Source organism: Alosa sapidissima, chromosome 1 (assembly GCF_018492685.1).
Source record: "Alosa sapidissima isolate fAloSap1 chromosome 1, fAloSap1.pri, whole genome shotgun sequence".
NCBI lineage: Eukaryota > Metazoa > Chordata > Actinopteri > Clupeiformes > Clupeidae > Alosa > Alosa sapidissima.
This window is the reverse complement of record NC_055957.1, coordinates 47341695-47368603: the sequence shown is the minus strand read 5'-3', so window position 1 is coordinate 47368603 and position 26909 is coordinate 47341695. Positions and strand designations below refer to the sequence as shown.

The following is a 26909-nucleotide window of genomic DNA, read 5'->3' as shown; positions in this document are numbered from 1 at the left end:
CACGGCGCTGAGCACTCCTGATGAGCGCTGTTGCCAAGAATCTCCTCGTTAACGCAACTCTTTGAGATGCTGCTTAGATATTTATAGAGACCCCTCATGGACTCCAACAAGTTATATGGTAATTGGATATTGCTTGAAAACTCCATTATTACTATGCCGCTACTATTTTAACCAGGCCAGCATGTAGTAATCAACAATATCTATGGGTCATCAAGCATGGCAGTCAGTGTACCAAAAATGAATGCAGTAATAAGGTCTTGTCAAATAGAGCATGACGATGGTACTAGGAAGATGAAATCACTGTCAAGAGGGCCAAATACAGTTACGTATGCTGTGTATGAGTTGTATAAATACATTTCACTTGAAAGTGATACAAGACTATTCTTGCCTGCCTGAAAGACCTTTCAACTGTTATGAATATACCACCAAGCTATAAGCTGATAATGAAATTGCAAGTCTATAATCAGAATGTGTCCCTAGAGATCATCCAACTCATTTTGAATTCCACTGAAAGAGTAGGCCTGTTTCACTATAGCAAGCTAGTGTTAAGTGTCAGTGATAGTAGATTAAAAAAAAGCATGGATTCCACTTTGCCATCTTTCTGCTGATCTGCAGCTAAGAGAAGGGAGTTGGCTTCTTTATGTAAGAAGACCCAAATGGCCCCTGAGTGCTATTTTTGTGGAACAATGACAGTAAGAAGCCTGACGAAAAGCATGTCTGTGTGTGTTTACTGAACAAGAGGGCTGACCCAAGCCAGCTTCTGTTTCTGCCGAGCGTGCATCATTAAAATCAGCGGTCTGAGAGGGTCAGGATATAGGAGACATATTGGGGATGTAATTGAGTTTTCGGCTTGGCAGTGAATTTTTCAACAGTTGCTTTGGCACGTTATATCAGATCAGAATAAACATTCTCAAAAGGATACTTGTTCAATCTCCGCCTCTATCTAGTCACTACCTCCTCATTTTGAACAAATCCCAAATGCCTTGGTACACTCACGCAAAAGTACACAGTGTGTGCACCTGCCTACATTATCAATTGCATACATTTCCACGAACAGCTAAGAACGTTCCTGGAAATGGGCCAAAGTAATGCTATGCTAATCCTATGATTTGCTATCTATATGCTAGCTTTGAGCTCCCTCCTCATCGCTCTCACTCTCTTTCTCTGCACTCCTCACTTACTTTATTCAAATTACTCATGTTTATTGTTGCATTATGGCTGCCCTCTGGTCCCCACTCTCTGACTGTAGTGCCCTCTGTGAGGGCTTCCATAAGGATGGCATAATAGGCCCCTCTTAAAAAGACACACTGGGTGATAGGGAGGAGAGAAACTGTAGTGTCTAGGAGACGTGCCGGCCAAACATCTCATTACAGCCCCCCCCCCCCATCCCCTCTCTGCCCCCCCCCCCCCCATCCATAGAGCTGCTTGACGTGCTCGACTGCACTTCCTCTCCTTCTCTCTGAAGGTCTCTTTGAAGTGATCCGACTACAAAGGTAGACTGGATCCAGCCACTTTTAATTAGCAACTTCATGAGAGAAAGGGAGACGGGGCAGTCAAAGCACCGCCTGAAATGAAGCAACACATTACCTCATCTCTGCTCCAGGTGCTTTGGGGCGAGGTTACCTCTATGCAATACCAATCCTGGCCTTCACTTCCTGGTCTAAACACAACATAGCCTACTCTGATGCAACAACACCTCCATAAGTGCACACACGTACACTCAAACTCAGCAACAATGAACATTTGAAGGAGCTGCCACTCTTTCTTTGGCATTATGTGTGACGTCTGAGTTCACTGATAAATATCCAGCAGACAACGACAGACAGCAACACAGGCAGAGAGGGTCATGGCTCTGCATTACGACAGACCGCAACACAGGCAGAGAGGGTCATGGCTCTGCATTACGACGCGGAGCTGTAGGACGGTGCTGAGCGTAAGAGAAAAAAACAAACACTCCACTTGCCCGTTCGTCTGTCCTCCCAGTCCCTCTCTGTCCGTCCCCACCCGGCGTCACGCTGAGCGAGGGGGGTTACTCTGCCAGCTATTTCCTGAGCCATCCCATTACATAACACTCTCACAAATAATGCACAGAGAGGGAAAGAGGGAGAGCAGGAGATGAGGACTTGGCAGGAGAGAGAAGAAGATGAGAGGAGATAGACAGAAATAAGGCAAGAGAGGGAGAGGAGAGAGGAGACGGGGGGAGACAAGAGGAGTTTCCTTCCACTAGTAGGAAGATCTAACCCAAAACACAATCCAATCAGTCAGTTGCACTTCCTGCGGTGCAAAGTGCAGACACGGGAGAGGGTTTTTTTTCCTTGTAAAAAGGTAGATTAGTAGGATCTGAAATCTGCTTAGCCCAAAACGAGAGGCGAGCCTAATCCACTCATCCCTCCACACGCTGGGCATGCTGAACCAGCCCCAACACTCCGAGCACTCATCCCTCCACACGCTGGGCATGCTGAACCAGCCCCAACACTCCGAGCACTCATCCCTCCACACGCTGGGCATGCTGAACCAGCCCCAACACTCCGAGCAGCAGCACTTAGCACACAGCTCCGAGCCCCGCTCTCATTCCCCCTCTCAAACAACAGGGTTACGGAGCGGCCACAGCCAGACGGTCCACTTATGTCCCAACAAGAAACGTGCCATGTAAAGAAAATGCCCAGACGGGTTGGTTGGTTGGTTGGTACTCTCTTATTCTATGCTCCCCTCCCAGTTTATGTTGGTGCAGTCCAAAAAGGTGGAGTAACCTTGGCTAGGGGTTGACTGCAACAGGAAAGGTGCAATGTTATTAGTGTCCTGTATACTGTTGTGATCCAGCGCCATGTGGTACTGGGTGTGACAGCTGAAGCATGGCGAAGGGAAAGGGCGGAGTGTGTGTGAAGGGAAGGGGGGGGGGGGGGTCTGAGAAACAGATGGACGAGAGATGCAACACAATGCTGCTGCCAGGCACCAAAGAAAATTGAAGCAGGAAGCAGGGAAAGAGAGGGAGAGAAAGAGACAGAGACAGAGACAGAGAGAGAGAGAGAGAGAGAGAGAGAGAGAGGACAAATGGTCTAAAGTACAAAGAAAAATAAAAAGACTGAAAAGATAACAGGTAACCAGAGTTTGCTATAAGAAACCTCCTGGGGCAGGAGGAGGAAGAGAGGGTTTTGACGGGTGCACTAACCCCTCTCTTGGCCCCCCGCGAGTCAGAGGAGACCCCTTGAACCTCTGCAAGAACCTGGCACTGACATCAGCCATCCTGTGGGACGGGCTTATAACCCACTAATCTCTCCCCAGAAACTCCCACAGACCTGGCAACCACAGAACAAATAGCCACCAGCTGCCTCTCGCTGACCCCCACCCCCCACCTCCCGGCCGACCCCTCACTGCCCATCTCTACCCGTCTCCACACTGGCCCGGTGCCGCAGTAAGCTGCTCTAAACTCGCTGACAGGGGGGAGACGCTACCCTTGGCCATCTCGGGACACTACAGGCTGCGTAATGCATAGCGCCGAGACCAGAGGAGTCCCAAAAGGCCCACTAGGCAGCTACAGAGGAGACAACTCAGCCGGACGCCACAGTGTGCTTGCTCGACCACTGCTAGCCCTCAGTAAATTAGCCTCGCTGGGCCACAGAAAGACGAGACAGAGCTCAGATTTGTGACAGACTGATGTAATGCCTCTCCAGTTGAGTTGGAGCAGCCGACAAAGCACTAGCGCTTCTGCAGTCGCTGACTTTATCTCTTCTGTCTGTCACATCATCGATTTGTAACACTCCCTGTCCCTGTCGCTCGCTTGTGTCTTCAAGCTTTGGGTGTTCACCGGTCCTCTGTCTGCCCGTCACAACGTCAATTTCACACAATACTAATCTTCCAAACAGATTAAAATGCAACCCCATTGGTCTCAATAATTCATTGACTCCACTGACTCAATAATTCAAAAGTCTACTTCAGCCTACTGAGGGGTTTAGTGTTACGAACTAGGCTACTGAATGGTGCACTGTTGCACAGAACATTGCTTTAAAGGTGAGAACAGAAGACAGGTGATTGCATTTCATGCCGTGTTGAATTTCGCCAAGCCCCACTGTCCTGCCAGCTCCCCGCTGATGGACATAGCGCCGCACTATTCATTACTGAGACGATCCCTCTGGTACATTAACCGTCCTCTGAAACCTTTAGAAAAACCATGTGAAGTCACCGCTGACTGTAAGCCAGTCTCAACACCAATGACACCAAGCTGAATTAAGAGCAGCGTTACACTTCAATTCACATAAAGAAAAGACCCAGGCATAACAGAGCTACATGACTATGTGAGGGATGAGAAATAAAAAATCTCCCTTTCGTTCGGTTGATTAACCCACCTCGCATAATAGTCTAGTCTTCACAGTTCTGTGCTGAGGCGGAAAAAAAAAGAGAAAGGTAGCCACCTGCAGATACTGAAGGTCAGGAACTATGCACCTGATGTGTGACATTTCTCTCCTCAAAGTGGAGCAGTCTAATGAGTGTGACAGGTGGGAAGGACCCAGCAAGGCTGAGGAAAGTCACAGTCTGAATGAGAGAATAAGGTGGAGGTTGGAGTTGTGAAAGCTGGAGCTGCAAAGAGTGGGTAATTGGAATATGGACACATAGAAAAGAGCCAACATTAACACACACACACACACACACACACACACACACCCCTCATGGCATCTTCACCTGAACTGCAAACATACATGCTCCCACAAAAATACACACACACACACACACACGTACACACGTACACACACACACACACACACACACACACACACACACACACACACACACACTACTCACTCGCAATTGATCTGTGAATCAATCTGTGAGATACATGTGTGTATGCTCTGCTAAATCACCAAAGCTTCCCACACTTAAACAAGTGACTTGTCACACCAAAGCCCACAATTAGGCTAAGTGACTGAATAACAGCCTAATATTTACACATCCCCCACCCACCCACCCACACACGCACGCACTGCAACATCCTGTGCCTTCAACAATACTTCATCTCACTGTGCACAAATAAAACAGTACAAATAAAAAGCCAAACAAATTGAGCCGTTAAGATCCAACCATGAAACGAGCACCTGAAATGGAAAGCTGAGGAAATAAAGCCCCTGTGTGGAGTTGTAGTGTTTTGACTTGTCACTCTCTTCCTGCCGGCCTGCTGGCCTGTGCCTGGTGAAAATGGATGCCTGCCTGTGGTAATGATGGTTGTCAAGAGGAGAGGGTCAGGCTGTGGCTTATTCTGAGAGAGCGATTCGGTCGGAGGAATCTCATTTTGCTTGAAGGAACTTAATGAATTCTAGGATAATATGGAGCGGTAGCGATGGTCCTGAGATTCTTCACGTAGGCCTTTTCATATTCGGAGCACTGTGCATGAGGAGTTGATATATGCATGTGATCATACCTTAAAATGTCCTGATGTCAATTGTGTGATGCATTGGGAGAGTCCTCCACCACAACACTGCTATCATGCATTTGAGATGGTGCACTATGAAAACTAGGAGTTGAGGTTTTGGACATCTGTCTTTGCTTTTGAAAACATGAAAACATGAAAGAGTAAAACACTTACTACATTTACTTGCAAAACAAACCAAAATGCACCTTACATTAACTCACAAAAAATGCTAGCAGATCAATAAGCATGCTGTAATTGATGTCCAACTAGGCATGAAACTATTGCTCAAGGCTGAACAAAGAAAATCAATCAGACGGTGTATTATAAGGTGGATAAAGAAAACACAAAGAAGCAGGGCTGGAAGGCAGGTGCATGCTGGGAACATTTCTCCAGTGGGCTCTGAATCCGTCTCTCCCCTCACGCCACTCCTTTGACCGGAGTTTTTGCATTTCTCGGCGCCAAAACCACAGCAACCGGATTCCATCTTCCCCATTGTCCGCGTGACAGATTTGATTCCCAAACAGGCCGGAGCCCTGGCCATAAAGGGCCCAGCTGAAAGGGAGACCGGGGGAGGCAGAAAGGGCGCTTTTGTGCTCGGCCGCCAGCTGCCTTCTCCCCCAGTCAAGCCCGCCCTTTCATGTGGAGCCACAGAAACGGAGCCAACCGGCCTGGAGGGAGGAGGTGGTGGAGGAGGAGGAGGAGGAGGAGGAGGAGGAGGAGGAGGAGGGAGTGGAGCGAAGGAGAGTGTGTGTGTGTGTGTAGGATCTGTGGGGGTGGTAGGGGTTGGGATGATGGGCAGGTTGAGGGTGGGGGTTGTGGTGGTGTATGCTCACACCACCTTTCTCCAACACCACCAGTGCCAACACCCACCTCCATAGGTGACAACAAACAGGATCCGGCCCTGCCCCCTCACCCTCTGCCAGGCTCTGGCCGTGCCTACATCAGCAAAACACAAGAACACAAGCACACGCCATGGATGGATGCCTGGCTTTTCACTGGCATAAGGGAAACGTCCTTTTTTTCCCACCTCTCATGGACTGGCACGAGCCCATCTCAGTGGAGGAGGGAGAGGACTTGTTTTTTTTATTTCTTTTTTCTCTCTCTCCTCTTTTTTATTTGGACGGCGGAGGACAGTGCTGCCCTGTGCGCAGCACGCGGCTCTCCCCTCCGCAGCCTCTGATAACAAATCTCTGGCCTGCTGGCGGGATCAGCACCGCAGAGCAATCCACACAATTCCTCCTCCTCTTCCTCTTCCTCCTCCGCTCCCGGCAATCTCCGTAACCCGCCGCTGCCTCCGTCCGCTCGCTGGGAGCCAACCGGTGTGAAATTGTGCTGTTTCCGCTCAGTGCACTCCGGAGTGTTCCTCGGTGACGCTGCAGCAGCTGCGACCGGACTCTCTCTCCCCGAGTTCTCAAGGACGCCAGCCAGCACTGAATTACGGCACCCTCAAGAGTTGACCAAAGTCATGGTGTAATAATAACTCGGGGCGAAGACGAAGAAACCCCATAATGACAGATATAGAAGTCTCTCACGTTATAAACCCCTCTGAGTAAATACCGAGCAGAGAGGTGGAGAAAAATGTGTGTGTGTGTGTGTGGGGGAGGTTCGCCAAGCCTTTCCTGTCCTCTACCTGCAATACGACAAGCTTCTGCATATTAGCAACTGTTTAATGATCCAGGAGTTGATGACCAAGTATTCTGGTCACCACAATCACCTAACCCAGACTGTATTTAGAACTGCTTCAACTCCAGGGTTACAAAGAAACAAGGCGATCAATAATTGATTAAAACATTTAACGAAGCAGAAAAGCCATTAGAGCAAACCTCTTTTGCTGCATGTGATAAATACAAACTACAGATCCCTTATATTGGAGCAGGGTAATAACTCTGCCAACAGTGCACAAAGTAATCTAAATGAACCACAGGATGGTTTACTTTGTCACATTAGAATAAAAATTCGCTATATGGCTCTAATTAGAATCATACGAAGATGCTAACATTGCATCCTTTTAGAGGAAAATATCCTTCTTGGAAATGTCGGTTCCTAGTTATATGACTTCCTTTCACTAAGTTCCATCATATCCGTTCACGCTCACTCCTGGGAGACCTTTAAGACCTTTATAGATTCTTCTTCTCAAGGCCTCAGAGCCTTATGGCCTTATGGGTACCACTCGTGTTGAATGCACTGTGTCACTGTACTGCATTGTTAACTACACGACTCCAAAACATTTCAAAGATTCTTGGCTGGCTGAATTGGACACAATAGAGCAAGTTGTAGGAGACTTGTGAAAGTATTTCAAAACAAAACCTAAGATGTCCGCAGTAGAAATTGGCATCTTCACAAATGAACAAATGACTGAATCAAAAACATGAGGCAATCCCTTAAAACTCTACAGACAGCAGCAAACGTTGGTGTCAAAGGGAATTAGAAAGATTCCACCGTGCAGCATGCTGATCCTGTGAGCTGTACACTCCATTGGATTATTTCCCGAGCACCTAAATGACCTCATCACATGATGTATAGCACAATGTATTACACATGACACCTCCGTTAACTGTGGCCATTACTTTTAGCGATGACTGCTGGGCTAAAGGAGACCCCACACACACACACACACACACACACACACACAAAAGGTGCCATGCCGCTGATACATTTCTTTTTTGGCTGGACTCCTCCAGGTTTGTGTTCTCTTGAGGAGAACAGAGCGCATGGAAAGTGGAAGGACACCAGAGGCTGAGATTAAGAGTACAATTAGAATTCAGACGACCGTTTTTATCATCATCCGCGCTTCACCGCTATCTCCCCCCAGCACACAAACACACACACACACACACACACACACACACATAGGCTCCTCTTATCACCAGCCACACAAACGGTGGCAGATAATGAAATAAAAAAATGGGGCATAATCAGGGTACATTTTCAGGAACTAATAAAGTAGCGTGACTTGGCTGATGGGGTAAAGGGGGGGGGGGGGGGGGGGGGGGGTTAACAGTTGGGGAGCTTTTTGTTAAAAAGCACTCTCCCGGGGAAGCATATTCTGAGCCATCATGCCATGCCCTTTAGGCAAACTGTTGGCCACTTATAATTAATAATTAGCAAGGCTTCATTTGGCAGAAGTTGAAGAATGGCCACAGTCTTGTTTTTTTCCCCTGAGAAAGTGTTTTTTTATGCTTCCTCCCCTAGATCTCTTAGCACAACACATTGTTTCCACTGTCCTGTTTGTGAGACACAGAGTGTACATGGCACTAATCCCTGTCCTTTCCTCTAGTTCTGAAGCTACTGTACTGTAGGTATGCCACCTGCAAGTGACAGCGAGAGAGAGAAGAGAGAGAGAGAGTTAGCAAGAGAGAGAGAGTTAGAGAGAGAGAGAGAGAGAGAGAGAAGAGAGAGAGTTACAGAGAGAGAGAAAGAAGAGGGACATCAGAAACACCAGATTGGGGAGCCTGAGCCAGTGGAGCAGCTCTGTGACTGTGATAGAACACTCCACTCCCAAATTCACAGCACCATGACATATGAGCACATACTGTACACTACACACACATGCATATACAGACTCAGAGAGAGGGGGGGGGGCTGGAGACACAGATACACAGTTATACAGACAGGCCAAATTAAAATACTCAGACCAACACAAACACAACAAGCACACACAGCTAACCACACATTTTCACTGCTCCAAACATTAACTCAGTCCCTACCTCTGCTCCCCATATCTACAATTCAAATGTATCAAAAAAATAAAATCTGTCTCTGCTGTGTTTTCAAAGTCAAAAAGGATCAACCAACTGTACCATCAGCACAGATAACACAGCCACCCAACAGTGCCACCAATGCCGCCTCCATTATAACTGGCACCACGGCAGTAGGAAGCTTGCGTGTCCCAATCAAGCACCCAACAACAACAGTTTTGCTTTTAATTGGGACGTGGGGCATAAGGTTTCAGGGCCTGATGCCAGCCCACGACACAGCGGCCAGCCGCCAGCAGCAGCAGAGAGGGCCGGCCGGTGCGTTAACTGGACCACATGCAGCATCCTCTCCCCTGCCAGCTGGATGGAGTGCTGAGCAGAAGGGCCTGTAACACCAAATGGTTTGGACTGAAAGCCCCGAACCGACCGTTTGGTTGCAACCAGCAGCAGCTCTGAACAGCATCCAAAGAGAAGATTTGAAACTGAGAGTCCAGGGAACTAGGGGCTGTTTTTGCCTCCCTCTCCCCCTCCCTCCCTCCCTCCCTCTCTCCCTCTCTCTCTCTCTCTCTCCAGCTTCTTTCTGTTCACCAGTCAGCAGCAGATCTGCTTCTGTCTTAAAAAAAAGTGTTTTTATCTTTCCGAAGAGCCAGTTTCTAGAGCAGTTATGACCCCAATCAACCCAAGTTAACTCAGACCCACTTGGTTAGATTTCTCTATGGAGTAGAGTATCAATGTTCTCCACAACAAATGAGCGCTGGAAAGCTTGGCAGTAAGGATTCCACAAGGTGCTAATTAAGATGGCGATACTCATTCCAGTTGTGTAATTACAGGGTTACTGGCACAGTGCACATTTTTTAAAGTGTGAAAATTCAATATTATGGCGTTTTCTTACGACACACCATTTTTTAATGTGTTCAAATAAACGTTTAATAAAAATTGCCCTTGGTTTCCCGGAAGTCATCTTTTGCTGGTGTGCATTCGTTGCAAAGAGGCCTGTTCCATCTGACGACTGAGAAATGTATGCAACATCAGTCAAGCAAACATTACAGAAGCCAGCTCATTTCTCCGATGACCTTTCACTGCTGCCAAGACCTTTTTCATCCACCATCAAAGCACCTCAGATAAATTCTATCACCAGTACAACCGCCGCTTGAGAACCCAGTGGCTCTGATGAGGGGAAAAGGCTTTCCAGCGTCGTCTCCAGACACCAAAGGAACCTGATCAATACCGCGGCAGCTGCGGTGCTTCAGGGAGCGTTGCTCGCTCGGCTGCTGGGTCTGCACGAGATGCTGGAGAAAGGTTGTGCTGACCTACTTCCTCAGTCTAACGCACTTCCTCCTCCTCCAGCTCCTCACAACACACACCCTGGCACAACCTCAGGACACCACCGCTCGCAAACGTCAACAAATAGCTTCACTGGCCTGGGCTCTGGTGCTGTGTAGGCCTATGCTTAGTGAGCAGGTGTGGACACAGACAAAGACAGGTGTTACACAATAACACTCTCTAAAGTACCATTAAATCAGCAGGGTGGAGAGCAACAAAGCAGGCTTTGCAAAACCTTCTTGGTTCTTCTTCTTCTTCAAAAACATCTTCAAACGATTCTGGTAAAGCAGCAGAGACACATGAAACCAACTCTACAGTTTACATGCCCCCACTCTGTATGATAATGTGTAGTGTGTATGCACGTGCTACTGCATATGTTAATAGTGTCTGTCTAACCCTCCCACTGCTCCGTAACCTCAGAGAGTTGGCTCTGTTGCCTCACTCCTCTGACTGGGTACTGTGGGCTCTGCAGCTCCGCTCTAACCTGCTGCATTACTGTGTCTAGAGAGCCCAGATGATTTATGAGACGGCCCATAATTGCTGGACGTCTTTCACTACATCTCTCTAAATCCAATTACCTAGAGCTGTTCAACGGGGGCTGAAATAAACTAGTCCTGGCACGTTTTGTGGCTGAGGTAGCCTTTCAGAAACATTTAATTTCTACTGTAAACCACCTTTGAAAAGAAAAGAAAAGATCTCACACAGGATTATTGGTTGTCCCCCAAACCAGGTGAGCCACCATAGGGAGCAGATCTTTCAGTGCTATAGCCCCGAGTCTGGAACACTCATTCACAACATTACACCAACATCACCTATTTCAAGACACAGGTGAAAACACATCTCTTAAATATACACTACTGATACTCATAGCCCCCCCCCCCCCCCCCCCCCCCAAAAAGAAACCACCACCACTACCACCCCTTTCCTCTGCCAACTTCTTGAACAGTTGTGCTTTCTTTGTGCCATCATATCAATTATATTGTGTAGGCACTGTTGCTTGTTGTTTTGTTGCTATGGTTGTCTGTCATGCTGTCATTGTTGCTGTCTCTTGTCAATTATTTTCTGCATTCATTGTTGATGGTGTGTCATATTTGTTTATTTATTCCCCTATGAAGCGACCTTGGGTTTGAAAAAGGCACCATACAAACAAACACCTTTTAATTATTGTTATTATCATTATTATAAAAGAAAACCAAGCATGCATATGTGCAGGAGCTGATATCTTGGATTTTCCAAACCATTTTGGCCACAAAGTCAAAGATTAGAAGAAACTCTATGGGCAATACAGAAGACTGGATTTTTGGTATTTATGTTTTTTTAGAAAATGACAGTTAAAATAATCTCGGAATTTGAAGCAATGAAACCATTAGGCACTGGACCATAATCATGTCCTTAAAAGGTTTATCGCCTTAATCCCTTTCAAAGCTGCATTCATTTTAATTAAATTAATTATGTACATGCTAACTTCCCAGCCCTGCCATGCATTTACCTCTTGAATACATTGGCAAATGTCTAAACACCAATTCCATCTGGAAAACATACTTTAGGCCTAATTTAAAGCTCTAAAGTCTGAGTGGTCAAGCAACTGTCTGAGATAATCTTCAGAGCGCTGCTGGTTCAAACTGGATTAAAGCTGACTTGTCCATGAGGAACTGTATACTGTGCCCAGTACAGTAGCCAGAGATTGAGTCCAGATGGCATTACCTGATGTCCCTCTTTACATGTCAGCAGAAGACAGGGCCTTATATCTACTGATCAGATTTGTCTCGGCACATACACAGTAAACAGAGAGAAAGTGTACGGAATAAAAAATAAGCGACTTGTGATGAAAAACAGAGACAGAACCTAATGAAAATGTCCATGATGAAAAACTTCATGGACATTTTTTTGAAATTGCAACAATGCACAGACACGCCTGGCAAGCAACAAGTTCCTGGTAATCTGACAAGCAGAGAGCTTGTGGTGAAGAGCACTTTTGAGGGGTTGCTGGGTCTCAGGTGCTGACGCTAAAGGTGCGGAGACTAACCAACCCAATCATATTGTCCACTCCTACTATATTTCTCTATTGGCGAGGGCTGTAAGCCCTGTATAATGCTTTCTTGAATGTTTTGACCAATATCATCCATTAACTGTATACAATTTTGAAGAGACTGTAGTTTTACATTTGGTGTAATGGTTCTATAATGGTCGTAATAATAACATCATACTGAGAAATGCTGAGGTAGAAGAAAAACTCAAATAATTCTGTTGAATACAATGCCTGTTATTGTGTTCAGAATAACTCATAAGTCTTATGAACTATGAATCAGATACTGAGGCCAACCATATGGGAAAGCAAAGAAACACTTGGAAAGAAGCATAGATGAGTTCACAGCACACCACAATTGAATCTGTTCCGAGAGTGTTTCTCACGACTGGGAGGAAAAAACTGCAAAGCAGCATTATGGCTTGCGGGGGGACACCTACATAAATTGAGTGTGGCATTTATTTTCTTTCTAGTGAAAAAGGCCATCTCCATTTTTGGCCTGTGCTGTATATGGAGGTGACAGATGTACATGCTTATTTCACCACACAGGCCCTGTGGCTGAGGACCAGCCACAACAGAGTGAGGAGCAGAAGAGAAGCCCTGCAAGGAAAGACATCCCCGATCCCTCCCTACCAATGAACTCAGAGAGGAGTCACAAGTCAATCTCTATACAGGAGCTCCATCATTCATATTCAACAGTCATTGTATGGTGATGTTGTTGGAATAAACATGTTTTGGTAACACTTTATTTTAATGTGTCGTTGTTACAGTGTACCTACCTAATTAGGTACAGTGGTACAACCTGTGTAACAACATGTACTATCAGGTACTATCATTGTACTTGCATTATGTATTTGTGGGTACCTACATATAGTTGTTACATTGTAATACTGAGTGCTTTTACAAAACTTTGCCAATTTGCCTAAATTTTCATCAGAGGCAAAGAGCTAACCTGAGACCTGCTGGATGGGGTAAATCTGGTCATGATAGATTTGATATACAAAGCATTCTTAGCTCCAGTCAAGGCCTCATTGTCTTCAGTACATGTAACAGCTGTGCTGCTACAACCTTGTTACTCTTTGATACAGTGGAATAAACCTATTAAGTGTACCAGTTAATTACTTACATGTACATACAGTATGACATGTATGTTATGTCTTCGATGTCTTGGAACAGGTCTACTAATTCACTACATAGTACATATATCAACTGTGTTGGTACACACTTATTGCTCTTTGATACAGTTGCATAAACCCATTAAAATGAAGTGTACAGTACCAGTTAAGTACTTACAATTACATATTACATGTATGTTGTGTCATTGGTGTCTTGGAACATGTCTGCCATTACCCTACAGTACATACTGTAGTACATGTATCAACTGTGTTGGTACACATTTATTACTCTTTTGATACAGTGGAATAAACCCATTAAAATAAAGTGTACCAGTTAAGTACTTACATCTACATATATACATCCTGTCAATGATGTTATGCATCCTGTAATTGATGTGTTGAAACGTGTCTGCTGTTACACCACACAGTACATGTGAATTAGTAGACCTGTTCCAAGACAAGACCTGTTCCAGTTTATTCCACTGTATCAAAGAGTAACAAGGTTGTAGCAGCACAACTGTTACATGTACACTGAAGACAATGAGGCCTTGACTGGAGCTAAGCATGCTTTGTATATCAAATATATCATGATCCGATTTACAGTACCCCATCCAGCAGGTCTCAGGTCAGCTCTTTGCCTCTTTTAGGCAAATTGGCAAAGTTTTGTAAAAGCACTCAATATTACAATGTAACAACTATATGTAGGTACTCACAAATACATTATGCAAGTACAATGATAGTACCTGATAGTACATGTTGTTACACCGGTTGTACCACTGTACCTAATTAGGTAAGTACACTGTAACAGCGACACATTAAAATAAAGTGTTACCCATGTTTTTTATGTGTTCTACAGTACAGTATTTATGAGCTTTCCAAGATAAATGCTAGAAACCTTCTAAAAAAAAAACTAAGATCCATAAAATGCATTTGAAAATCTAAAAATACAGCCTTAAAATAGCACTGGTACAAAGTCACATTAGATCTAAGGTATACATTTTCTAAATTAAAAGAATATCCAGAAATGCAATCTTTACATTGAGCCTTAGAATAACATTTGTTTCAGTTCAGAACCGCACAAACGAAAGCAGAGATACTCTTAAGGGCACCTCAAACACATTGCAAATAATCATTGCAGTCCTCACCACTCTTGCCATTCTGTAGTCATTTGTATGTCTCTATAATGCTCCACAACAAGGAGGCCTTGGGCAAAGATGTCATTAGAAAAACTACAAAAACACACTGTATGCATGCAGAATCACGGTACACAGTCAGTCACAGACCAAATGACAAATGAAGAATGAGAAGCATGTTACCATCACATTCTGTTGTAGCAGTTTGCATGTCACTCTCTGGCTGTCCCCTAGGAAGTGAGGAGCACACGTTCACATCTGAATGAATATATTCTATCGATCTTTTAAATGTATTAACCTGCATTCTTTACGCGTAACACCTTGGGTCTGCCCTCTTGGACATACAAGTGAGACAGATTCCACTCATCCTATTAGCTTACTCTCATAGTAATCTGTGCGAGCTCATTGCATTAACAGGTCTAAGGGCTAATCCAATATGTGTCTCTCAAATCTTTTTTTTTTAATGGCCCACGGCGGCTTCCTCTGCGGGATCAGCAGTCTCGAAGTTGGCCAGCAAGAAATGAGAACAGACTTGAACAAATAAGGCTTGTAAATAAATAAGTGCATGAATAAACCACAGAAGACCAGTTTTGGCCTCAATAAATGATGAACTCTGGGAACGTTCCACTAGTGCAGTGGCTGTGTAGAGCTGTGCCGACTCCTCCACCTCCTCCTCCTCCTCCACCTCCTCCACTACTGCTACTGCTGCTTTTATAAATCAGTGAGTTGTGAACGAGCCAGGCATTTCATCATAGCCAAGATAAGGAGCAGGGCCTGCATGTATCTTTAATGCAGCCATACACCCAGAGTGCAGAACCCACCCAACACCACCACCACTACTACTAAAGCAAAGCTTTAAGACAAACATGGACACAGTGTCGATCCTACAAAAAAGAAAGCCAGAAAGAGAGAGAGAGAGAGAGAGAGAGAGAAAGAGAGAGAGAGAGAGAGAGAGATAGAAAGAGAGAAAAGGGAAAGTACACCTCTGCAATCCACTTAGAGATGACAATATCACATTTCTGTTTTGTCATTCATCATTTGTCGTTTAACTAGTTAGGGACAGGAACCTCTTAATAGCAGCCTTGGGGTAATGAGAAGGATGGAAGCAATTTTCCAGCACGAGGCCCAATTTTGCCCAGGCCACGCTGTTCCTTCGCTCCCATTGATTGTGCTCCTCGGTGACTCTGACCTGATGTGACAATCTAAATGGAACCGCCACATTATAGATCAGCTGAACGAAGGAAACATCCATCTCTGGGGAACGTGGACAGCTCACACAAGTCTATGATACCACACTCACGTGGCACCTGGTCAGAATATCGATTCAACCCTGCCGATGATGTTACAGTGTGCTCACAACGCATCTGGGCAGGAGGATAATAATTTGTTCATTAGGGTCGACCATGGGGAAACAGGAAGATGACTCATTCCAATACAGCTAATAGAGATGTGAGGCCATTGCCATCATTGTCAGGGTCATATAGCTTCTAATTATGGCTGAGTCTCTTCTTAACAGTGCATATGTGAGGGAGAGAAAATAATCTGGCAGTCATGCAAGCCTAAATATTGTTTTATTACTCATTCCTTCACAGGCCTCATCAGTTTAAAACATTGGGCAGGAAGATATGTGGCGCACATCCTGTGTACCCACATAATATGGCAGTTAATTGTTTATCTTATTATACGGATTAGTTAACAAGCAATTACATAATGCCACTACCTGCAGACTTTGAGGATTGAAAACATAATCCTGCACAGACATTTAATTAAACTAGATGTACCGCATAGCGGTACAAAATATGACCGCCGCTCAGTCCTGTCCAGCTGTTCCGCGAAAATAAATCACACTTCAATTTGTCTCCATATTTTACTCCATCCCCCACTCTTGAAACTTTTGTGTATGCTTGTTTGGCATGCCTGAGTGTGTGTGTGCGGCTGCACAGAAAGTAGCCTACTGGTGCTGAAAAGGTGAATAGATTGTAGAATAGCCAAAGAAGATGTAGCATTGTTATAAAACCTTTAAAATCTCTAAACAATCACAAGTAGGGCAGTTCATCACAGTTCATCCATTGCAACTGGATTGATGAAAGGTCACTTACACCTGTAGGCTACATTGTATTTGGGAAAAGCAAAAGGTATCAGCATAATGTTATTTTTTTTTTTTTTTTTTTTTTTAATGTATTTTTAAACAAAAACATCTCTGTCAGTTCCATGCCGTTTTCAACAGCTATCAAAAACAAAGGTCATTTTTGGATGGATGGATTTTTTGTGAATGTTTCTTCTTCTACATAAGATTTTAGTCATCTTTAGTTCATGTAATACTTTATTGTCAATGCACAAATTAAGTAACAGTAGTCTGAAACGTTATTGTTAATGCACACATTAAGTAACAGTAGCCTAGTCTGAAACGAAATGCTGTTTTACATCTAACCAGTGGTGCAAATAACTGACATGTCCAAATGGGCCTTGATGAAATGCGTCGCTAGACTGTTCATACACATTTTATCGGGCCAAAGTTGAAGAGCTTTTGTCCGTTATTGTTAGTGCAAATATAGGCTGATTCATGTTCCCTTGCATTGTTTTAACTGAGGTCCATGGCTAGTCTGGCTTTCATCAGACCAAGCTCAATCTTTTAAGAAATCAAAAAATAAATAGCGGGCAGATCAGACTGGGTTCACCCAGCCTAGTCCATAGGCACCCGATATTGTTTAATTTTCCGATTGAGATATACACGCTCTGGTTTTTCTAAATGCAAAAATGCATCAGGGAGTTATGACAAAACGGTAACTAACAAACTAGATCCTAATAGAAAGCTGTTAGCTTCCCTAAGCTACAGGTAGGATTATAAGGTAGGCCTATTTACAACATAAATTGTCAATAGGCTATGCTGGCGACACAAATAAAATCTCCTTTGGAAACCAATGGCTTACGCCTTACAGTATCAAGCGGACTTAAACTGTCATATCGTGGCGAAAAGTTGTAATAACATTCACGCAGCTCCATGAGTCAAGGAAAGCGCGAATGAAGTAGCCACTTCTAAATGGGACCCACTACACAGTAGCTTAAGGTGTTTTGCTAAAGCAGCCATAATGAAATGAAGGTGTCATTGTTTGGATACTTCACACACACGTGCTTTTTAATTTCACAGACTACAACTACCAAGCTGTAATCAAAGCACATCGATTCCCCTCTCACACCCTGCACGCACTTAAAACAAAATAAACAGGCGTCTCAGTCTCAGGCATGTATAGGCAAAACTGTATCAGACCGGTGTAACGTTGGTAAATCTTCCATTGCACAGAATGATTTTGTAGCACGTGCAATAAATGACAGTCGAAAGATACAAACAGTGCTGCTATACATTTGCTTGGTATAACCGCATTTATAGTTTTCTACAAATGCAATAAATCAAATGCCTCCATCACTCAACCAACGCTAACGTAACATTACCTAGGTCCTTATTGATATTACAAGATTAACGTACCTGCAGTAAAAACCAAGCATGTCCGATAAACATCCTCAGATTTATTTCGGCTTCAAGAAGAAATGGGAATTACACTTCATGTGAACATCGTCCTATCCTTATTAGATGTTCGCTGCGGTAAATTACAGTCCTTGTATGAAGCGTCCATTGTTTTTTCCAACCCACTTTTAACTTTCAACAAAATTACGTCTCACTGCAACGATGCGCCATCTAGTGGACAAACGACTACTTCTCGCCAATACTGAAAATGCAGCCATGATGATGATGATGAATATTTATTTTGGCTTTCTTTTAATCCTACTGAATTTGTAATTATGTATCGGCCGTTCTAATACCGATAGTATGTGGGTGCCTGTGTGTGTGTGCATGTGTATATGTGTGCACCGCCATTTACAGGCCAATGAGTGTACAGTCACTAAATGTACACATGACCTAATTTTTTTAGACCCCCCCATGGATGAAATTCTACGAAACTTGGCATACCCCCGGAGAATGCCAGGTCAATCATACACATACAATTTGGTGCAGTTCTGAACATCTTAACTGAAGATAGGGGCGATTAAAGCAGAATAATATTGCATTTTCATTTTTTACCGGGGGGTGGGGGTGCAAATCACAAATGAGTGATTATGAGCCAGGTTGATGTGGGCCCTTGAGACCAACATACCATAAAAGATTCTTCATCCTCAGTGCCACGGTTCAGGTAGTTATTTAGGAAAAACTGTTTTTTTTTTTTGCGGTTCAGGGGGCCCAGCACGGGGGGGTTGGTGGTGGTCCCCGGGGACGAAATGAAATTTTTCCGTAAAAGTCTAGTGGGGCTACATACCCACCAAATTTCATGTACCCCGGTGGTTCGGTGTCCCGGGTATCAATGACCAAAAATTCAGGGAGTAGATGACGGGAAAAATTCTTGAATTGTGTGCATGTGTGCGTGTACAAATTTATGTTTATGTGTGTGGGTGTGTGTGTGTGTGTGTGTGTATGTGCGTGCTTGTGTGTTTGCCTGCGTATGTGTGTTTGTGCATGTGCATGCATGCGTACATATGTCTACTGTGTGAGTATGTGTCATACGTATGATTACTGTAAATGTATGTGTGTGCGTGTGTATCTGTTTATGCACATGTGTGCACATGGAATGGGTTAACATGACCCCTGGATGCAAACATACGGAAAAAATTGGTCATTCTAGGCCCTACAGTTCTCAAGATATTCACAGAGAACTGTGTCTGCCCTACCCTCCTTCCGGGGGGTCCAGTCCAGCGGGGGGGGGGGGGGGGGGCTACAGATCAAAACGAAGAATGACGGTTCCATGCTATCCATGTGGGGGTACATGCCCACCAAGTTTTGTGTACCCCGGTCTTTCAGTGTCCCGGGAATCCTTGTTGGTGTACGTCACTAAATGTACACATAAATTATTTTATTGTAAGGCCCCCCATGAATGAAAGTACACAAAACTTGGCATGCATTCGGAGGGTGTCATAATGATCCTACACTTTTAATTTCGTGCAGTTTTGACCTTTTCAGCCAGAGATATTGTGATGAAAACACCTAATTTTTTGCTTTTTCATTTTTAACTAGGTGGCGCTATACATGAAATAAGTGGTAATGGGATGGGTTGACATGCCCCCTTAAGACCAACATACATAAAAAAGGTGGACCTCCTAGGCCCTACGGTTCTCGAGATATTCACAGAAAACTGTCTCCGGCCACCTACAGGCCAGTTGGTGTATAGTAACATAAATTAATTTATTGTGTGGCCCCCCATGAACGGAATTCCACAAAACTTGGCGTGCATACAGAGGGTGTCATAATGATCCTACACTTCCAATTTCGTGCAGTTTTGACTATGTTAGGTCACAGATACCTTCAATTACAACACCTCATTTTTACTTTTTTGTGTTTAACTAGGTGGCGCTATACATGAAATGAGTGGTTATGGAATGGGTTGACATGGCCCCTTGAGATCAACATACAAAAAAAAATGGTCCTCCTAAACCCTACGGTTTTCGAGATATTCACAGAAAACTGTGTCTGCCCTACCCTCCTTTCGGGGGGTCCAGTCCAGCGGGGGGGCTACAGATCAAAACGAAAAACGATGGTTCCATGCTATCCATGTGGGGTTACATGCCCACCAAGTTTCGTGTACCCCGGTCTTTCAGTGTCCCAGGAATCATTGACGGAAATTTGGGCATGCGAAAAAGAAAAAAAAAAAAAAAAAAAAAAAAAATCTGACTAAACCTATATGACCGCCACTTCGCTGCGCGGCGGTCATAATAAGAATAACAGTAAACTGACAATGACAATGACACTGGCAAGCTGACAATCTCAAATGTATCACCCAAAACAAAAAGGCAAGCTTTTGCAGACCATGACAAAGTGACAAAAAGGCATTTCTCTGTCACAGTGTGCGAGTGCCTTTAAAAGCCCAGAAAGGTGTTCTGTTCTGGCCACTAATAACATGTCTTGCACTGAGTCTGCTGAACAAAATATTCAGTGAACACGGAGGAAGTGGTAGTCTTGGGGAGGGGGGGGGGGGGGGGGGGGGTGCTTGGGCCTGATGTTTCGCGGCTATTTATAATACACTCTCATTCAGAGAACCTGGCCAAGCCCTGGGGTGCCAGCGACCAGCCCTGGCAGCACCGAGCACAGCCTGGCATTTAGCAGGAACTCGAGGGGAGAAAAAACAACATAAAGGCACAGGGGGGGGGGGGGGGGGGGAGGAGAAGGAGGAGGAGGGCGGCGAAGAATATTGATGAATAAGTAAAGAGAGTTTCCTGCGCGCAGAGTCGCAGACAGACAGAGCAGGACATGTTTTTGTGGCTGTGTCTGAGTGTGAATGTCCAGGTCCCTGAGCCTACAGTAGGGATGGAGATGCTGTTGTCTGCCCTCGTGAACTGGGGCAGCGTATATACAATATATATGCTGTACACTGACTACTGAGCATTCACAAACAGACACAATAACAAACAATAAGAAACCAGGGCAAGCTTTTAAAGGACTTTACAGAAGGGAACCAACACAGCTTCTCTCTTCCTCCCCTGGTAAAGGGTTGATGATAAAAAATGCTTCTGCTGCCTCTTGCTAAGTAAGGAATATAGTCGATGGCCCCAGGCAAAAGGCAAGCTTTGTGATTACGGCGTGTGCAACTGCTAAGCCATCGAAAACACCTTCACTGTTTTTCTCCCACCCATCTATCCCTATCTCCCCCATACTGCCCCCACCCCCCAACATATCCCACACACACTAACTCAATCTAGTCCTCTGAAAGTATTTCAGGATTTTTCTGCTCTTCTCCTCCTCTCCTCTCCTCTCCTCCCTCACTGTGGTCCTGCTCCACTGCTTCGCTCCACTCCTCAAATAAACACTTTTTTCCTCCCTCGCTTCCCCCGCTCATGGCGGTGATTCCCGAGAGGTCGGCTGGAGAAAATGATCTGTCCACCCTCATGGGCGCAGGTGCCAGTCTCGTCTGGAGCTCGCCCGGCCCCGAGGCATTACTCACTGGACACTATATGTGTGATTGTTTTTATCTCACTGGAGATTTACTCACTGGACACTATATGTTTTTATATAGAGAGAGAGAGAGGGAGAGGGAGGGTGGACAGGGGTAGTCGATGGGTGTGCGGGCAGGATAAGGGGGGGGGGCTTTTCTGGCATACTACAAATCAGGTTTGGCAGGTTTAGCTTCATTAAGACGTTTTTGGAGGAGAGGTGTAACTAAAGCACAGAGCACAGATAAGAACGGCATCTTTGGGGGAAAAAAAGCAAATCCACATTGTGAGTTCTGGCTCCCTTGTGATAACCGGAACTTAATTAGGGCGATATGAGGCACAATTTATTTTCTGTTTGATTTTTCACACTTTCTTTTCTGGTCTTCATTTGTTTTATCATCCCTACTCTTGTGCCAGCTTCTGAGCAGTCTGTCCTTAACGTCCATCCTCCAGCACACACCGTCCCCCACCAGCAGCACCTGTCAGCTGGGACGGAGTCTACAGATGGCCCTTGCTGCTCGGCCGGGGCCTGCTGCTCCATAACATCCACAGCAGGCTGCACCTGTGGCCAGCAAGCACACAGGAAGCCCAGTCCTGCCACATGTTCCCTGCACACCGCGCTCCTCTCTATCTCTCTATCGTGTCCCACATAGGAACAGCCAGACTTATAAATAAGGCTCTGCTCATTAAATGGCCATAGGTTCAATGCATTTAGATAACAATACCTGCTAGCGCTGCTTGTAAATATGTTAGGTCCTACTTACCTACTTACTTAAGATAAGCTAAGTGTTATAGTTAATAATAAGGTATTTATGAATCGTTATGTAAAAATGACTATTTTTGACTGTACATGTGTCAACAATCTGATGTTTTTAAAATCTAAAAATGCAATCAGATATAATTGGGATGATTTGTTTGTCCAATTTAACAAACTGGGTATTTGTCAACAACTAGAAATCAGCATTTAATTCTCAACTACTGTCTGCTTCACTACAAAGTCTTTTCTGGCACTAACACATAACAGTTGGGATCTACCACATGGCAATGGAAATTACTGCAAATGGATGTCTACCATATGTTACAAAACTTATGATGATTAATTCAAATAACATATGATTTACATCTGAGGCATTCATATGAGGTCTTTCAAAAGCACAACTACTGTGACACCATAATGTGTATGTTGTTAACAGTGATTGTCCAATCACATCTTTGGCACAATTTAATGTCACCTGTGCTGCTCACTTTGAGTCATGCTTATAGAACCCCAGTTTATTTGACCGTGCATCTGATTATCCTGCAAACATAAAATCAGCTCTCATCTCTAATAAGCAGTTGGATGTATGGCACGTTCAGTCCTGCTTTTTCAGAAAATTGGTAAATCAATCATGAACCAAACTGCACACCATGCACTTCAGACCATGACAATGCTCTCTTTCCTTGGGATGACCCAGGGACAAAGCATCCTCTGTGCTTTCGTCTCTCCATAGACATGTCACACTGCAGTGTGTCCAGTGTGGTCATGTGTCCCCCACTGTGTCTGTCTCCATCATGGCGGTGAGACTGGAGGACCGTGGCCCTGGGTCAGGCTTCAGAGGCAGTCCATCAAGTGCTCGTTCCAGAGTGATGGAGGGAGAAGGAAGGCCATAAACAACCTGCCATCCACCAACGCTGACGTGGCCCTCAAGCAAATACAGTCAACAAACAGCAACTTCAGAGAGAGAAAGAGAGATAGGGACAGAGAGAGATAGTGAGAGAGAGAGAGATAGTGGGAAAGACAGAGAGAGAGAGAGAGAGAGAGAGAGAGGGAATATGATGTGAAAGAGAGGCGAGCAAAACTTAGACTGCGGGACAAAGGTGGGGGTGGGGAAGAGAGAGGTATAAAAAGGTGGACTCGGCATGGTTCCCAAGGCCCCTCAGGAGCTCTGCTTCAAACTCATTAGCAAGACATGGGTGGTGCAGGCCTGCTGCTCGCAGCCATCGCAAATTCATTAGACAACGGACGGCTCATTATGGCCTCGGAAATGCCTTACAATGACATTGTGGTTAATGAGTGTTTTTATCATTTTTTTCAGCTGATGAAGTAGATTCTTCAAGTTAAGGTGTTCCCTTGTACAGCAGAGTTTCGAGTTAAAGTTAGTAGAAACATTCATTACGGAACTACTGACAAACAGAGTAAAAGAAAAGAAAATGCAGTGTGAGTGTGTTAAAAAAGAATCAGCTTTTAAAAACTTGAAGACAGCATAATGTGTTATTGCTTTTGTTATATTTTGTTAAAAGACAGCATTGTGTATATTGTTGAGCACTTAAGTGCTGCTTTCAGAGCACTTGGAGTCTCAGCTTGTGATGTGTTGTGACAAGAAATACAGCCGTTCTGTGGAAAGCGCTGACACTAAATCTATTCTACCCTTGCCTCCAAAGCAGGTAGAAAATGATGGCTTTTACAGTAATTGGAGTCTGCTGTGAATCCTCCCTCACACACATACTGTAAGCGTGTCCATGCATTGGGCAAAGACTTGACTTCTTCTCAGGAACATATTTAGTGTAGTAACTGTTCAATAACACTTTTTTGTCTACTTTATCCCTCATTCCCTATAGTCCATCTACTAGTCTTGGCAATCCATTTCATCAGGACATCAGCCCATTCTTTTCTCTCCATCTCTCTCTGCTGCTTAGAAAGCTCATCTACTTGTATTGATACACCTAATAACAAGCTACAGTGCGAGCCATACCAAGCCAGCCAGATGATCTAGCTACTTTGACCATTCAAGACCGTTTTGTGTCAACTTCCTCAGAGTATTTGACAATTTATTCAAAGACCTTCCAAAAGGAAATGAAAAGGAGAGGTGCTGTCTGGTTCAGATAGTCATGGTTGAGTGAATGTGGAAGGGCTAGATCACTTACCCAGGCCAGGGGGCACCTCCGGGCACGGCGGGATGGGCTTGGGAGTGGGCGGCGTGTGGTTGGCCTCCGATCTGCCGCTGGGCAGTAGCTGATCGGCGGTGGCCAGGAAGCTGGCGAAGGTGGCGTTGGGTCGGGAGGAGTTGTAGTAGAAGTAGTGGTGTGCGCCGGCGGCGTTGGCCCGCGAAGCGTTGGCACCGCGGCCGTTGTTGAAGCGGCTGAAGATGTCGAAGCGCTGGCTGTAGACGTCGAAGTAGAGGATCATCATGATGAGGAAGTGCACCAGGCACAGGAGCAGCACGCCCTTGCAGATCCGCTCCAGGGTCCGGCCCAACATCAGCCGGGTCATGGTCGAGGCCGCGGCCGCTGCTCGGCTACGGGCATCCGGTCACTCCTCTCCAGCCCGCGCCGATCCCCCGGGCGACGGCTCCGCGAGGTCACCTGCGGAGACACACAGAAAACTCAACCTGCTGCTCTTGTGATCTGGGTAACATTTGGCAGCATCAAACTTCACATACTCTTTATACGGTTGATAACTCCAATGCAAAATCTATTCAAAACACAGCTGGGGAGAGCAATGACAGCTGCCATGATCAATTTTGGGGTTAGCTCTTTTGAAACAGCCAAAATAGCACTTTAACCCACTGCTCTCTCTAAAGTCCCTCTTGACTTGGGACACGCATGGCTGACTGACCACGCTTAGGGTTAGGCACTGCATAGGGAATGACTGACAGGCAGGTCTGTCTCATGAATGGTGGGACGCCTCAGAGTCATGTTTTGTTACCACGCTCGGTAGTTTTTGCTTTGTGTTTTTCCAATTAGAGCCTTTGACAGTGGACACTTATCTAAAAGCAAGACTGTTTTGCCACTTTATTTTTGAGGACCATTTCATCTGAAATTACCAAACACGCTTTGAATTGAAATAGCCTAGCCTAGTGTGTAGCCAGCAATTTGTATGCATCAGACAGTAAATCTGATGCACTGGTTTAGATAACTGTTGTTGTGGATTGCGATAGATGGTAGTGAAAAACCACAAGCAAAAAAATAAAAAATAAAAACACACACACACACACACACACACACACACACGTAGCAATAAACAAATGCTCTATAAAGTCTATTCTAGGCATGGTTATTTGCTCAACGATGGTGAGAAAATGACTTTCTTTAGGCTTGATGGGGCTAGCGCAGGGGATAGACAGAGACACACTGGGTGGCCATCAAAACCTTTCAGAGGGCAATTTCAGTGCTGATGGGTTTTTCCAATCAGGCAGATGAGAGGGGGGCCCGTGGAAGGCATGGAAGGCGCGCCAGCGAGGACCCAAACAGACTGGGGTCTGCCGCCTGGAGCTAATTTCCCTCCGCCGGAGGAGACGTAGAGGGAAAAGCCTCCTCATTTCACACTCTAGCAACCACTGAAAGACCCCGGGTCAAAGAGGGAGACATTCTCGCACAAATGGCGGTGTTGCACATCTGCAGACGTACACGCACAGACCACATACAAACAAACACGCGCGGGCGGGCGGGTGGGATTAGGGCGCTGGATAATTTGTTGAACCACGGTGGTGAGTGCCACAGGCTTGGCTATGAATGGAAGTGGCCTTGTACGCTCCATGCTGCTCTCTCTAAAAATCACCCGGCGTACCCACCCACGACAGGGAGCAAGCGTTTTGAGCCGCAGAGTCTATGGCCATGTGAACAAAGGGCAAAATGACGGCAATTTCTCATCGCTTGCTTTCTGTCGCTCTGGAGTGAGGTGTGCATTTGTGCATTTGCACTGCCATTTAGGCCATCACAGTGGAGTGAAATATGCCACCTTTGTTGTTGATCCATAAATGTGAGCAGACTGAAAAGCTGTTACATTAACCATGCCTTTGCCCACATCAACACATCATGACAATCTGGGCCATCAATACGCTGAGTAAATCAGAAACGGTTGAAACTGGCGAGACAGACATCACCCCCAATGGTGTGAAATAACAAGCGATGAGAAGACTCAGGCGGGCTGGGGAGGGGACATTTCCAGCGTTTTCTCCTACAGTACAAGTCTCAGAAGTCCTCATTACACAGTAATCAGCTCCTGCATACTGTGATGAGTTAAACTGCAGTCCTAGCAAAAGTGCTTACCGCTATTAGCCAAACGACTAATTTCACATCCAGTGAAAAAGGTGACATTTGCTTGCTTTGCCATTTTGCTTTTATACTGACAACAAAAAAAGAGGCATTTAAACCTTGGCCAAATGACCATAATGTACCATTACATCTGATTTGGTATTTTTTCATAGCAGCCACAGGTCACTGATAGATTACTAAACTGTATCTAACTACAACAATGACCACACT

At 45.1% G+C, this 26909-nt stretch overlaps 1 protein-coding gene across 2 annotated transcripts in view; it reads right to left on the bottom strand.

Annotated features, from left to right (window-relative positions):
• b4galt2 (UDP-Gal:betaGlcNAc beta 1,4- galactosyltransferase, polypeptide 2) overlaps nucleotides 1-26909 on the bottom strand; it is an 81767-nt gene that overhangs the window by 46174 nt on the left and 8684 nt on the right. For both annotated transcript variants that reach the window (XM_042090902.1, XM_042090911.1), the window contains one exon: nucleotides 24570-25007. In XM_042090902.1, coding sequence (XP_041946836.1) covers nucleotides 24570-24915 — 346 coding nt within the window. In that variant the 5' untranslated portion in view covers nucleotides 24916-25007. The remainder of the gene's footprint in view (nucleotides 1-24569; nucleotides 25008-26909) is intronic.